The sequence below is a fragment of the Monomorium pharaonis genome, chromosome 1, assembly GCF_013373865.1.
Source record: "Monomorium pharaonis isolate MP-MQ-018 chromosome 1, ASM1337386v2, whole genome shotgun sequence".
Classification (NCBI taxonomy): Eukaryota; Metazoa; Arthropoda; class Insecta; order Hymenoptera; family Formicidae; genus Monomorium; species Monomorium pharaonis.
The window spans coordinates 20,680,012-20,695,790 of record NC_050467.1 but is presented as its reverse complement, the minus strand read 5'-3'; the positions used below and the strand labels follow the sequence as shown (position 1 = coordinate 20,695,790).

General features: G+C 30.1%; 2 protein-coding genes across 4 annotated transcripts; both read left to right on the top strand.

The window, feature by feature from the left end:
* Nucleotides 1-230: 230 nt before the first annotated feature.
* Nucleotides 231-5,054, top strand: LOC105834523 (heat shock 70 kDa protein cognate 5). Its single transcript, XM_012677064.3, has 11 exons — nucleotides 231-436; nucleotides 1,081-1,142; nucleotides 1,225-1,370; nucleotides 1,552-1,675; nucleotides 1,758-2,066; nucleotides 2,249-2,411; nucleotides 2,490-2,946; nucleotides 3,128-3,424; nucleotides 3,652-3,839; nucleotides 3,912-4,052; nucleotides 4,136-5,054. The coding sequence occupies exons 1-11, from the start codon at nucleotides 344-346 to the stop codon at nucleotides 4,208-4,210; spliced, it is 2,055 nt and encodes a 684-aa protein (XP_012532518.1). The 5' UTR covers nucleotides 231-343; the 3' UTR covers nucleotides 4,211-5,054.
* A 158-nt stretch (nucleotides 5,055-5,212) lies between these two features.
* Nucleotides 5,213-7,628, top strand: LOC105834524 (protein farnesyltransferase/geranylgeranyltransferase type-1 subunit alpha). 3 transcript variants are annotated; one of them, XM_028192294.2, is made up of 6 exons: nucleotides 5,213-5,436; nucleotides 5,602-5,879; nucleotides 6,081-6,435; nucleotides 6,542-6,742; nucleotides 6,948-7,131; nucleotides 7,206-7,347. In XM_028192294.2, exons 2-6 carry the CDS (start codon nucleotides 5,729-5,731, stop codon nucleotides 7,308-7,310), a joined length of 996 nt encoding a protein of 331 aa, XP_028048095.1. In that variant the 5' UTR covers nucleotides 5,213-5,436; nucleotides 5,602-5,728; the 3' UTR covers nucleotides 7,311-7,347. The 3 variants fall into 3 exon arrangements, with proteins under 3 accessions (XP_028048095.1, XP_028048096.1, XP_012532519.1); XM_028192295.2 differs by lacking the exon at nucleotides 5,213-5,436 and having other exon boundaries at nucleotides 5,478-5,879; nucleotides 6,119-6,435; XM_012677065.3 differs by lacking the exon at nucleotides 5,213-5,436 and having other exon boundaries at nucleotides 5,480-5,879; nucleotides 7,206-7,628.
* Nucleotides 7,629-15,779: the final 8,151 nt, after the last annotated feature.

Genomic DNA, 15,779 nt, shown 5'->3' with positions numbered 1-15,779 from the left:
CATCATTTTTTCAATATTACTGATAATACGTCAAACGTATTATACATATATCACTCCTCAATAGAACATTCGCGATGTTTCGTGAATTAATAGTAGTGAGATGACTATACGCGTTCATCATTGGTGTATTCCGTTGGAACACCGTAAAACGCAAACGATTTGTGGACACAAGCATGTCCATTTTCTAGTCACTGGAGTGGATGCGCCGTGAGATGCGCGCGTGGTATACGTGGGCTTCTACACCGAGACTACGAGAGTTGCATCATTACACGTGAAGTAACGTGAAGCTGGGCGCACCGCGTTTCCTGCCGATTTCTTGTTAGAATTCCGAAGAAAAACCAAAATGTTGACCGCCGCGAGATTATTGAACCGCAGCTGTACCGGCGTCGCTTGCGATCTCGCTAGGAAACAGCAGTTCAGCACGATTTTAAAAAATGTATGTACACCGATAGTGATATCACGATCTCAATTTTCCTAGTGTGCAGTCGTCACTATTTGCACGTCGTTTAATGAGAGATGCATGATCTCAATCGACAATTCTTCTTTGTTACCACATATGAACTATTTCAAATTACTTTGCGATCACGCATCGGGAGAAATTTCTATCACACATTAATTTCGCCACAATGCCGATCTTAAAGCCGGCACGTGTGAATGGACTCCCGCCTCCAATTTAGCCTAATACTTTTAGCTCTTTCTGTCGACGAGAATCTCAATTTTCTTTATGTTTTGCGTGTTATTATCGCTAGAATTGCTCTAAAAGTAGCTAAAATTGATTAGATAGGTTAGTCTAGAAAAATTTGATCATAAATTTTTCTATGAGAGATCATTGTACTAAAAATTTTTTCTTAAGAAATGTATATATTTCTTAATATTCTTAATATTAAGTATAACATTTTGTTAACATCTTCTTTCGTGTATTTTAAATAAATATATAATTAATAAAAATTTATTTTTTTTAAATTTGCTTTTAAAGTTTTTAATAATATTTTTAATATGATCTTTTTGAAATAAAATACTTTCTTGGATTGCTAAATATGATTTAGAGATACATATTATTTAATATCTTTAATATTCTAGGTTGCCGCTCCAACAGTCACTATACCACATCGTTTTACTGATATTCAACAATATCGATATAAGTAAGTGATTAATAAAAAATACATATCACAATTGTATATTTTCTGATTTTAAAACACCTTTAAAATCTTCAATTTTTAATAGATCCGAAGGTGTAAAGGGTGCAGTTATTGGTATAGATCTCGGTACTACTTTTTCTTGCGTAGCAGTGATGGAGGGCAAGCAAGCTAAGGTTATAGAAAATGCTGAAGGTTCTAGGACTACGCCATCTTATGTTGCTTTTACAAAAGGTTATTGTCAAATTAGTACATATTAATAACATGTAAACTTTTAACAAGATCAAAAGTTATTACTCTTACCATTGCAAAAGATATATGTATAAAGTTTGAATTCTAGAAATTTTTTAATTTAATTTTATCATTTTTGTAATAAATAGTTTATTTTATTTTTGCAATAAATTAATTTTTCCAGATAATGAACGTTTAGTTGGGATGCCAGCAAAACGTCAGGCAGTCACAAATTCTGTTAATACATTTTATGCGACAAAACGATTAATTGGACGGAGATTTGAAGATCCTGAAGTGAAAAAGGATATGTAAATATCATATTGAGATAACTTATTATAATATGATTATACTTGTTTCAATATGTAATTGTTTCAATATCTGTTCTTATAGGAAGAGTGTAACATACAAAATTGTAAAAGCATCTAATGGAGATGCATGGGTTCAAGGTGGTGATGGAAAAATGTATTCTCCCAGTCAAATTGGAGCATTTGTACTTATGAAAATGAAGGAAACTGCTGCGGCTTATTTAAACACTTCAGTAAAAAATGCTGTTATTACTGTGCCAGCATATTTTAATGATTCACAACGACAAGCGACAAAAGATGCTGGTCAGATTGCTGGATTAAATGTGCTTCGTGTAATTAACGAACCAACCGCAGCTGCACTTGCTTACGGCATGGATAAGCAGGAAGATAAAATGTAATTAAATACATTATATTAATATTCAATATGAAAAATATTCATGAAAATAATGATGTTGATTTTTCGTCTCTAAAGATATATATCTTATGTTGAAATATTTTACTGAAAATTCAGTTATATTTCTTGTATTTTGTAGAAAAAAAAATACAAATATGATTAATATATTGGTTTTTTTTTAGTATTGCTGTTTATGACTTAGGTGGAGGTACTTTTGATATCTCGATTTTAGAAATTCAGAAGGGTGTTTTTGAAGTAAAATCCACAAATGGAGATACATTTTTGGGAGGTGAAGATTTTGACAATGCATTGGTTAATTACCTTGTATCTGAATTCAAGAAAGAGGTATAAATTTTTTATAATTATAATTATTTGTTACAATAAATTTATGTTAATAATAACTGATTTGGTAAAATAATGTAGCAAGGTATAGATGTAACCAAAGATGCAATGGCAATGCAAAGATTGAAGGAAGCTTCGGAAAAGGCTAAGATAGAATTATCGAGTTCTCTTCAGACAGATATAAATCTTCCCTACCTTACGATGGATTCTAGCGGACCAAAACACTTAAATCTAAAATTATCCAGAAGTAAATTTGAAAGTCTCGTAAGCGATCTGATTAAGCGTACTATTCAACCATGTCAGAAGGCACTTTCCGACGCCGAAGTAACAAAATCTGATATTGGGGAAGTTTTATTGGTTGGTGGTATGACCAGAGTACCTAAAGTACAACAAACAGTTCAAGAAATATTTGGCAGACAACCATCAAAGGCTGTAAATCCTGATGAAGCTGTAGCTGTTGGTGCTGCAGTTCAAGGAGGAGTACTTGCAGGAGATGTGACGGATGTTTTGCTTCTTGACGTTACACCTCTGTCATTAGGTAGAATCATTATATACAAATTATTCTATTTAATTTAATACCTACAAAACTATGATGTATTAGACTAATCTTCTCTCTGATAATAGATGAAGACATTGCTTTACTGATCTTCTATTTATCTAACATTAAAAATAAAATTACAATGTGATATCGAAAAAAAATGTCTTTGAAATTTTTCTAGGTATTGAAACACTTGGCGGTGTGTTTACGAGATTAATCTCTCGTAATACAACTATACCTACAAAAAAGAGTCAGGTATTTTCAACGGCAGCGGATGGTCAAACACAAGTAGAGATTAAAGTTCATCAAGGCGAACGAGAAATGGCTAGTGATAATAAACTCTTAGGACAGTTCAGTCTTGTTGGTATTCCACCTGCACCAAGAGGTGTACCGCAAATAGAAGTAACGTTTGATATCGATGCGAACGGTATAGTGCATGTGTCAGCCAGAGATAAGGGAACTGGCAAAGAGCAACAAAGTATGTAAATTTTACTATTTTACACGTATTATATATTAAAAATATTAAGAATATACATATTCTATTATTACATAACTTATTACAATGATGCCTATATTTTTCGTCTCTGAAACTTACATTGAAATCAAGTAAGAGATTGTAGACAACATTTAACTGAATTGTTACTGTAATGTTAATGTTATTAATAATTGTTTAAACATATTCTAAATCTATGGTTCTTCTTACAGTTGTTATTCAATCTAGTGGTGGCCTTAGTAAAGATGAAATTGAAAATATGGTTAAGAATGCTGAACAATATGCACAAGCAGATAAAGTTAAGAAGGAAAGAGTTGAAGCTGTTAATCAAGCCGAAGGAATTATACATGACACAGAATCGAAGCTAGAGGAATTCAAAGCGCAGTTACCACAAGAAGAGGTATAGTACTATTGGTTTTTATATTCTAATATATTTGTAAATTATTTTAATATTTATTACTTGTTTTTATAGTGTGACAAACTTAAAGAATTAGTTGCAAAACTACGAGAGATTTTGGCTAAAAAAGATGATGTGGATCCTGAAGAAATAAAGAAACAAACGAACGAACTCCAACAAGCGAGTTTGAAACTATTTGAAATGGCGTACAAAAAGGTATTTATGTAAAAATTAATGAACACAAATTATAATGCTCCATGTAGTTTAAAGGCTATTATTTAAACATGTCAATTTTACAGATGGCAGCGGAAAGAGAAAGTCAAAATCAGTCACAGCAAGAACCTGAAGGAGAGAAGAAGGAGGAGAAAAATTAATTTTAAGTAGCTAACGCGCATATTGTAAAGAAAAACAAATTCACATTCATATATATCTGTATAAGCGTTTGTTGCTATTCTGTAAGCTCAAAGAAACCATTTATTTTAGTTGAAGAAATAAATTTCGATATTCTGCGCGATAATAACAGATTAGAAATAAAGTATTATTCACGAGAGGCAGAGGAAGAAAAAACCATTCTCTTTGTCATATCTAGTGATTTTAATGTATAACAGTAATTTTGTGGTATTATTTAATTATAAATATGTTTTCTACAAGTAGCGTTCTTGGATCCCAAATGTATAAAATTATTTTTTGTGAGATTTAGAAAATAACAATTACCATAAGAGTTTAATTAAATCTGCTAAAAAGAAACTATTTGTAGTAGTAATGGTAAATTTTTAAATGGTTTGGTCAGTCAATTTTTCACATAAAGCAACAAATTGTATACATAGTTGAGATCACTTGTATAATGTAATGCAAAAAAATTGTTTCCAGCTATAAAATGTGTGCAGAATGTCAAGATATCCATCGTTATAACAATTATTGTCAAATGATTTATCAAGAAGTAATATGGAAATAATTTGTTAAACTTGCTACAGTAGAATGCTTTACAGCACAGTCAGTGAATAAGTATGAGATGAGAATATAGAATTGAGAGAATGAGATGAGTGTGTTTTTGTGCAAAACAAGTTTACATTGTAAACTATACACAATACAGATTACCATAGAGAATATTGTTATATTATGATATAATCACTTTTTTAATTTAAACAACTATGAGAGCATTTTAAGCTCTTATTTTATTATTTCGTTCTGTTGTTTAATAAATTTCTTGAATTTTAACATATAGGATTAATATTTTTTAAGCGCACAATCATTTCCTATCCTAATGTATTTCACATTTCTGTAATTCTTTTAGAAAGCATCTTATACAGTAAAAAAATTGATAAAAAGGGTATGTACTTTTCTTCAAGTATGTATTCATGCATTGTCATCATTGATAAATTTGTCTTGCACTTTCTGTACTCTTTGTTTTTCTCTTTTTCTGTCCCATACTTAATAGATTATTCATCTGTCTCACTGAATGCAAAAAGTGTAACATAGTGCCACTATAAACGGCTATCAATTTTGATATCTATCGATGTAATAGTTTTATGTATATGAAAGTTAAATATATTACAAGGAATTAAATATTAAAAGATAAAGATTATATATTTAATTATATGTAAGTACATTTTTTCTTAACAATCATGAAGTAAAATAAATGTCCAGATAAGAATTGCACGACTGAAAATATCTAAAATTATTTTTTTTAATGAAGATATAACGCTAACTATACCATTGAGATAAACACAGCTAATAAGTTCTTGATATTGAACATATTTAAAAGTGAACCATGGATGCTCGAATATAAGCTGAACAGGATGCGAAAGTGAATTAGGTTAGGATTCGATAAAGAAAACTTTAGCGATCTCGGTTTCATTCTACGATAACAGAAAAGTGTATTAAGGAAAACCATGTCAGACAGTTCTGACGACGAATTAAATTGTGATCACGAGAAAACATCGTGGATTTTGTATAAAGATCGCGAAGAGTGGAGTGACGTGACTCCTTTACCCCAAGATGATGGTCCTCATCCTGTTGTGTCGATTGCATATTCCGAAAAGTGTGAGTATAGAATTCCAAAAATTACATTTTTCTATAAGCAGCATTTTACAGAGCATATAAAACATATTTATGTTTTATATGTTTTTTCTATTATTACAAACGTATTATCATTATAAATATCTTTTTCAATAAAGAGATTTTACTCCAATAAATTATGGTTTTATCTTCAAAATTTTATCTTCTATTGGTGTCAATTTTTAGTTAAGGATGCCTATGATTATTTCCGTGCCATTCTAAAGTCAGGTGAAAGGTCAGAACGTGCGTTAGCTTTAACAGAAGCCTGTATATGGCTTAATCCAGCCAATTATACTGTCTGGCAATACAGAAGAGAAATACTTAAAGCTCTGGCGAAAGATTTATACGAGGAACTAAAATATACAGATCGGATGATAAAATACAATTCTAAAAATTACCAAGTTTGGCATCACAGAAAGATTATTGTCGAATGGCTGCAAGATCCTAGCGAAGAGCTAGCATTCATAGAAACTGTTCTATGTAAAGATGCAAAGAATTATCATGCTTGGCAACATCGTCAGTGGTGCATACAAACTTTCAAGTAAGCATATGTTTGTGTACATATATATAAGGTATACATATAGTAATTTTTTTATGATTGAAATCATATATATATATATATATATATATATAAAATGTGATTGCAGTTTATATGACAAGGAGTTGGAATATGTGGAACAATTGTTAAATGACGATGTCCGCAATAATTCTGCTTGGAATCAGCGTTATTTTGTAATAAACAATACGACAAAGTTCGAGCAAGAAGTGATAGATAGAGAAGTTGATTTTGCACTGGAGAAGATTGAGTTAGAAAAAGGAAATGAGAGCGCCTGGAACTACCTAAGAGGGTATTTATTCCAGATACATTAAAAGTTTAATCAGAAGAAAAAAATAATTCTCTAATTTGATTACTTATAGATTAGCTTTATGTTAACATATTTTTAATCACTTTATTTTTATCATTATTAGACATAAAACAAAGATAAAATGATAAAAAAAGCTGATTAATACCTTTATAAACAGTTTCTGAATATGAGCTTATTCTTTTTTTAGAATATTGTTACATCATAGTAAAGGCTTAGGTTATAATGAAAAAGTGAGACATAAATGTGAAGAAATGTATAAGCAAGGGTGTCGCACTAATCATTTGTTAGCCTGTATGATTGATATTTGTCAAGAAAGAGATCCAACTGATGAAACCCCATCCCCTTTGTTTGACATTAATTTTGCATATGAGGTACGTCTGTTTTTGTAATATTATAAAATTTGATAATATTATGTTATTTGTTCTGATGTGTATTTATATTTTAGCTGTGCAAGGATTTAGCAAAGAAATATGATACAATAAGATGGCGATATTGGGATTACATGGCTAGCCAGCTACTGTTGAAATTGAAAACAGAATCTTCAGATTAAGAATTACAATAATTCTATAGTGTAAATTGTTCGAAAAATTTTAGATAATGTTTTACATATTAATCTATACGATTGATGCATTTTTGACCTCTTTTTCCTACAAGTATGTATTTGTATAACTACAAAAGTCCACAATTTACATTTCTTTATACATAACAAAAGAAATTACTGCATTTATGATTTAAAAATATATAACTAGAATTTATTAATTAAGTTCCGGGATCAAGCAAAATTTGTTTCGGGATTATTATTCTACATAAAAAGTCATCATATTAATATTGATATTTTAAATAAAATAATCTCTATTATTACCATGCATTTTTCTGTACAATAATTTATCTCTGAATTTCTAGAAATGCTACTTTCTTTATTCCATAATAAATTTGATTAACTGAATTAGTTCAACAGCATTGATGCAGTATTAATAAGGTTGGTTATTGCCATGAGATAACTTGCAAAGTTTGACCATTAGTATACTTTTTTGGTACATATATCATGTTATTATTACCAGAGTGAGGAGTATTATTACCGAAACCAAATTTTGAATAAGTCAAACACACCTGCTTCTAAGACCTCAAACGGGTAGAAGACAGTGGATAATATTAATATTGTATAACAGCAAATTATTTTGTTTCACTCACCAGCTGAAGTATTGCAGTCTGCTTCATGCCAGTTCATTGCAAACTACTCTTAGAAGTGTTTCTTCAATTATTTCAGCTTTATCCAGAATAAATGTCACACACTTACACATGCATAATACTTCATTTTTATGCAGTATTGAACAAATTTCAAATATCAATTCACTTCACACATCGACTTTATTTTACAACTTGGTTTTAAAAATTGAACTTTTGAAGTTTCTCACGACACGCACATAATTATTAATATCATTTATGTTTGATAGCGTATTTTTCATTAGATATAGTAGAAGATATAGTCTTTTTTGCAAATTAAATTAGAAATCTTGAGTGTCAAAATCTGTTACTGACTCTTATATTTGACTGTACAATTAATAAGGATTACTTAATATATTTTTTGGTACTATATGAATATTTTTTGTACGATATATTAATTTTTGTTTCCTATAAAAATTATAATTTAAATATAATTTTAAAAAAATAATTTTTATAATTGTAACATTTGGAGTAATAGTTACAATATTTCTAATCTATATAGAATGCTTGTGAACAACTACAGATGATATTAGCTTATTAGCTGATATTAATTTAATTCATGTTCTTAATTTAAATAATTATTTTAGCAACTACAAGTAGTTGATCGTGCTATCAATTACTATATACCTAATATTTTAATCTAAACTAATACATAAAACTTATAAAAAGTTTTTAATTAACTCAACTGTGTCCAATTTTGTAAACATAATAATCACGGTATGCATTACAATGATTTTCTAATCTTCAGAACACCTACACATAAGCAATAGCGGCTAATACAGATAATAATCGTGATCATTATTAATTCTTACATACACAGCATGTTTTAATTAATCCATGTAAATAATCGAATATCTCTTGCTACAGTCGCACGGAGTTTACTTGACAAAATTCTAATATTGAGACTATAGAATGTACCATATCGGTAACGAAACTTGCCGCATTATCAACACGGCACGCTGAGGACAGCGACGCTACGGTCACACGAAATTTATTTGATGGAATTGTCGCACATTTGCGTCGCGATACATATTTGATATATGAAGATTAAATGAATTTTTCAGAGATTTTTCATCAAGCCTAGTAAATAGGCGCGTTATATCCAAGCAGAACACGATAGTATCGGTCGCGATACGTTAAAATAAATCGTGATAAATTCCCTGACTAAAATGAAAACCAGAATGTGAATCAAATAATGGGAGAATAATACAAAAGTATAAATGAAGCTTTTAGAAAGCGAAAATTTGGACAATAGAACATAAAAGAAACGTTAGCATTATTTTGATGTCTCGACGACTTGAGTAATGAGATGATTTGGCTATTGAATATGGCTACATCTAATGAAAAATACGTAAGGCTTATTTTCGCGTGACTATGTCATCGGAATCCGTACTCACTGTCTGTAACGGTTTCAAATCGCGATGCGGACTTCGATTGTGATCGATGAAGCGACGCCGATCGCAAAAACCCGCGATAACTTATATGCTCCGACGCTTGTTTGTCACTTTAAGCGAAACATCCGACGAAAATTCGTGCTCACTGTCCACTTTTGACGGACGAAATTCGCGATTGATCTCGGATCGCGATCGCACTCAATGACCGTACGTGACGATGCGTCGGAGTTACTACAACGGTCGAGAGGGCGCGTCTGGCATCGAGGCTTCTTGGCAATTATTTTGAAATAATTTGAAAAATAAATAATTTAAATTTGTAAAAAAATCAAATGCTTTCTCTATACGCTTCTTGGATTTATGATCATATATCTCTTTCATTTCAAGTTTTTTTAAATAAACATTTGCAATATAATCGAGTATTAGAATAATTCACATATGAAAGATTTATAAAATGTTTTTATTCAAATTTTGCATTGGCGCGAATAGAGACTGCAGTCAACTTAATTAATGCGATAAATGCTTCGAAATGTTTGACTGACCAATCCAAATAAAGAATTTTAATCAGTCAAAGAATGTTTCAAAGCGTTTGTAACATTAAAAGTTGATCGTAGCTTATATATAAATATAATTAAATTTATATATAAAATATTTATGAATAACCATAATATGTGGTCCAATAATTGCCCAAACATTAATATATTAAATGATTTTTTTTTAAATAAAAAAGCGAAAACTATAGTCAACTAATATAACAGATTCTCTGTCGACCTTATTATTTAAAAGCCCACATCATCACATATTGTTATTTTTATTTTGAAATTAACATCTTTACAGCTGTTGAGGTTATGAGAGCACAATTAAATTTACAATATCACGACTGCGTTCTCTTTTCGCTGAAATTTACTTCCTGATAAAGGCATATAAAAAATATTTTAATATTATGTTCGTTTCTAACTTTGTTACATTTAATTTATTATTATAAATACATATATAACTAATTAATTTATTTATATTATATACATATACTCAAATCTCCTTCTAATAACTGGAATAATTATAATTTTAATCCCCATAAAATAATTGGCTTGTTCTTTTTCATTGCACTGCTGTACTGATATATGCAATAAGTTAAAACAAAAAAAATATTTGTCTTATTCTAACTTAATTATTGCACCAGTGCAGCAGTGCAGCGACAAAAAACAGGTTTAATGATACTAGTGGAAAAACAAATGATAACACGCATACACGTTGGTTATCTATTTATTTATAAAATACATACTTTTTTCCAAGACATAATACAATAAATAATCTGTAATAATTGAGAGACAGTGACCAAAAAGATTTGACAAAAAAATGATGCGGAACGTAAACTTAACCTAAAAGACGACAAAACGTTTCACGATAAATCTTTTCAAGTGAGTACGATAATACAATCAGTTTGTGTCATGAGTAACCGTCTTTTTAGAACAATGCCGAAAACGTTCGAAGCGGGAATCTGTTTTCATTGCAGAAAGCGACGGCAGTGACTGCGTTACTGCAAATCAAACATTTCACGCTTTCTTTTTTTCACGAAATCTGCGTACAAAAAAAGTTACGTTAAATTGAATCACGCCTAACATTTTGTAACAAATGGTGATACGTATCCACGATCGAAATCCAATGAAATAACGACGACGCAATATAGCCGAAGATAGGAGACAAAATGTAAGTACTCAATATGTAGTTTGTGTTAAAAGGATAAACGTCATACCCATCTATCCTAACATTTAACAATCAACATCCAAACGATTACTCCTTTATACGCTCTCCCTCGAGTGGAAACATATCATCTTTGTTAACAGAACACATTAAATTGGCCATACAGCTTTTTTTTTACAACGAGACGCTTTGGTCACGCTCGTTGATCGTGACACGTAATTTCGATATCGCTACCAAAGAAGATTGGTTCCACTGGGGCATCGATGAGCCGTTAAAGCTATGAGATACGTAGTCTTACCACAAGTATATACACACATACTTGGTTTACACTGAAAATATATGAATATCTCTTGCCTGTTGCTTTCTTTATAATCTGTTTAAAATCCTTCATACTTTAACATCATATAATAATTTCACTTTAACTTTGTTGTGTTTAATACACGATGCGTGAGAAACTGCGTGATATATTTTTACAACACATTATCATGAGACATATACATATATTTGTTATAAAATAAGCACTCGTCTTCAAATGACAACACAAAGATTCTGTAAAACATCAATAAAATCAGTAATCAATAAAAAATAATCTCATTTAGAATTACCCTACTTTATAATAATTAATTAATTATTCCAAGAGTTCAGATGTTAAATCCAATATTGCAGATAACTTTTTGTCCTTGTATGTTGAACATAATTATCTTAAGAAAATCTTCACTTATTTTTATTTTAAACGACATAACAATTTGGAAGATATTTAAATATTAATTTAATTAAAAGATCAATTCTATACAATTATGTAAAAAAATATGTGTCTCTGATGTCTTATTTTTAATATTTTATATACATTCATAATTTTCTGCACGCTGTTTCCCATGCCTCGTGCAACACGGTTAGGCGCTATTCTTTTTTTTAATAAGTTCTCGTTTATTTTCCCCGTTATGAATATATAGTCTATGATTGGACCATCTGTCAGCTAGTACGCGTACAACCCGACCATAATTTTCCATTTCCTATCTAATAATTCTTCTTAAATATAATTCTCGGCTTCACAAACAACGGATGCTACCTCGCTTTGGTATTTCCGTTGTTTGCATTTTACATCACTTTCACAGGTCAATTCATATTGTATTTTCTCTGTCCAGCAGCTATAATGTTTAAAATAGATACCACCGAACGTACTCTCGGTGAAGATTCAACTATCTACAGAGAAGAGATTTTGATAGATAGATCCTTGAATTCTATTTGAGTATAGTATTTCTACGTTAAAAGAGTCAAGATAGTACTCGCGGCTTTATAGCCTTGTAGCTAAAGTAGCTACATATAGATGGTATCCACGTGATAGAGTTGATCGAAAAGATGTTTTATTTCTTTTATTTTTTCTGATTCTTTGCTTATTATAAATCGCAAATGACAAGTTTTAAGAGCAATGCAACCAAACCAAATCTGTCAATTACATAATAGCGTTAAGTTATACCAAACTTTTGAATCGTAATAGGTAGAGAAATAGTGAGAAATATTAGTTTATTTTGTGCAAATTTCAATTTTGCGTACACCTTAAATCTCGTTTGTTCATCTTAGTTTTCAAAATTTTTTATACTACATGATATATCAGATGCGTGCAGCAATAATATATGAAGAATACGTGGTCTTTTTAGCGGTCAAAAACATGCTAAAGTTTTACTCAAGTTTAATTTATTGAACGTAACTCGCAATTCGTTGTGATTTATATTATTAATTATACAAGGATACATGTTAATTTATGCATATATTCTCCAAATTATAAATCTCTGCCAGAAATTAAGATGACAAAAGAGATTTATGTGTTAATTCCTATTTATAGTCATAAATTAATATTATCAAATAATTTGTATTATTATAAGAGAACAATAAAAAATATAATAACAAATAATATTCTTTTGTTATTGAAAACTTGAAAATATGTGTATCATTTCGATTGAATAAATGAAAATAGCCAACGCTTGTGTGTATGTACGATTTATATAAATCGTATGAAATAGCACAATAGCAATATAGAATCTTAGAAATATCCACTGATTTCTGAATTGTATTAAAAACCAATAACAATTTTATGTTTTACTAGATTGAGCATGTATAAATAATTTTTGTTCCTATTTTTAAGCAGTTGCCAATTGTGTATTTAAAATATAATTGTGTCACTTTTAGCCATTTCACGTATATCCTGAGAAAAATGAGGAAGTATTATCCTAATGTATTATATGTCTTCAGTACAAACAATATTATTTTTGTCTCTGATCGCATTATAATAAGACTTTTTATTGTCCGATATAAAACTGTCGATACTATAAAACGATCGTACTAAACAAAGCGGCACGATTATAGCTTACAGTTTAGTATAATAATTATAAAGTTAAAAAGAAGCTAATATTGTTCGAAATTATTTAATACTGTATTACTTTCTTTTGTTCATGTAATTCATAAAATGTAACAAAAAATTGGCAATCAATAATAGAGAAGACATAATTTATTACATATGAAATCTTTGTCAATCTTATTTTTTAATTGTTCAAGTAAAATAACTTGTAACAAAATTTAAATTAAAGATAAACTTTCTCATTTTATATTGATAAAAATCGAACTTACTGAAATTTTATTAAAATTTTATGAAATTTTTTGTAGCTAACTCGATGTTTGCGAAAGAAGATAACATGCAGTTTGGCAGCGCACAATAGAGATTGAATGATAATGACAAGAAGTATCAAAGCTATAGTTCTCTAGCTATAGAACTAATTATATGTTTTTTGAGGAAATATACAAGCATAAATAAAGCATGGATGTATAGTTGAGATAATATATGGTGACATTACGAGAACTCCCGTCTTAAGTAAGTGCTACAACTTCGTCTTCTTGTTAAAAAATTACTATTTTGCGTGCTCCTTTTTTCACACTTTGCAAACTTAATAATATTCCAGTTATATCGTCAGTCTAGCTTTGCTAACTCTTAAAAAACAATAACATTATTCTAAAAACTAATGGCAATCGCATAAAAAAGCTCATAACATATTTCGATTTAGCTTATTTCCGATTAATCATCGTGGGGTAAGAGTACTTTGTTTCCTTCCCTTTTCGCATCTAAAACTAATATCCGATCGAATTCGAAAGTATCTAAACAACACAATTACCCCATTTTTGTCTTTTATACACTTATTTACGTAACTTCAAAGACATGCGGTAGTGATCGAGTGATATGAGATAACATTCGATGTTTATCTCAGTTTATATATAAGTCTTATGCTCTATATAGATAGGCGCTGCTAAAAATCGAAGAAATCTTTACGTCTGTACTTCTCGTCGTGTGCGATCTGTCTCGTCTATCGTTGCTGCCATTTCTTTACTGACTTTGTTATTTGTATCCTACTATCTCTCCACGTTCGACATATTGATACACTGCATGAATTGGAGTTGTGTCAGCTTTGCTGTTGAAGAAGTTAGTCGCCGCATTACATTATTCTCTAGATCAGAGGAATATTCAAATATTAGTTCTCGAGTCATTATCTCAAGTACTTTACAAGAAACGCACTTAACAAAAGAATATTTGAAATTCGTACATATCTAAATAAATATAAGCCTCGTTTATCACTTTCCAATCTAATGTCGATGATTTCGATTAGACTTGCTAGTCTCGATGCATTGGAAATTCTGATTTCGTTCATCTTGCTCGTCTATTCCTCCTTATTTATTTATAGTTATCCAGAAATAGGCAGTGATGGAAAATGATTAAATATATTTCGCTCAAGTAAATCTTCTTTGTCCATCGCGGAAGCCTTGGTCCAGTCTCCACGACTCATATCGGTTAATTATAATAAAACGTATATTTCGCATGTATATTCGGCAATGGATCATTCTAATGCCAGATCGATAGAGAGAGAGGTTCCCTCCTTTGTCTTCAAATATCTCTTCCATTATTTGTCCTCATTTTACTCCTCTCTCTTTAGCAGCACACAGTTTTTACAATCTAGAATCTTACAACGATAATACGCTCACCTGTCACAAAAATAAATATTTTGATATCGCTTACCATCTACATGCTTACGCACTAGAAACAACAAATCCCGCTTGACATGTCCAGCTGTACGACGGGATTTACGATAAACTTTGTATATCTCATTCGTGAGTTGACGCTTATTCTCATTTAGCTTTGCTTTTTTATTGTAGTTCTATATGCACGCGGAACTCGCACGTTATTAAAAATTGTACGAGGACTACGAGTACACATATGCATACATGCACACACTCACACATACACACACACATATACACACACATTTACGTAAATGTACAATACATTACAATTTGAAAATGAATGCTGTGTTTTTATCGTCTTGATACATAGATATAACACAAATATAAAACACAATCTTCAATCGCTTCTAATCATTGTGTTCTTTAAGACGTATTCAATAAATGTATAAAAGAATATTAATAAGAATAGAGGAAAATAGTAAAAATACATTATTTAATACTTTACGTAAAAATTTGTCTATAAAAAAATGTATATAAAAACCAATTAATGTTAATTTAAATTTTTTTTATAATTAAAAATTAAAAGTGCGAGTAATATCGTGCATAAATTTTAAAAATACATTCTTAATCTTTCGCTTATATACAATTTACACAATACCCATTTGATACAAAGATCCATTTCTAATTCTTCTCGTTTA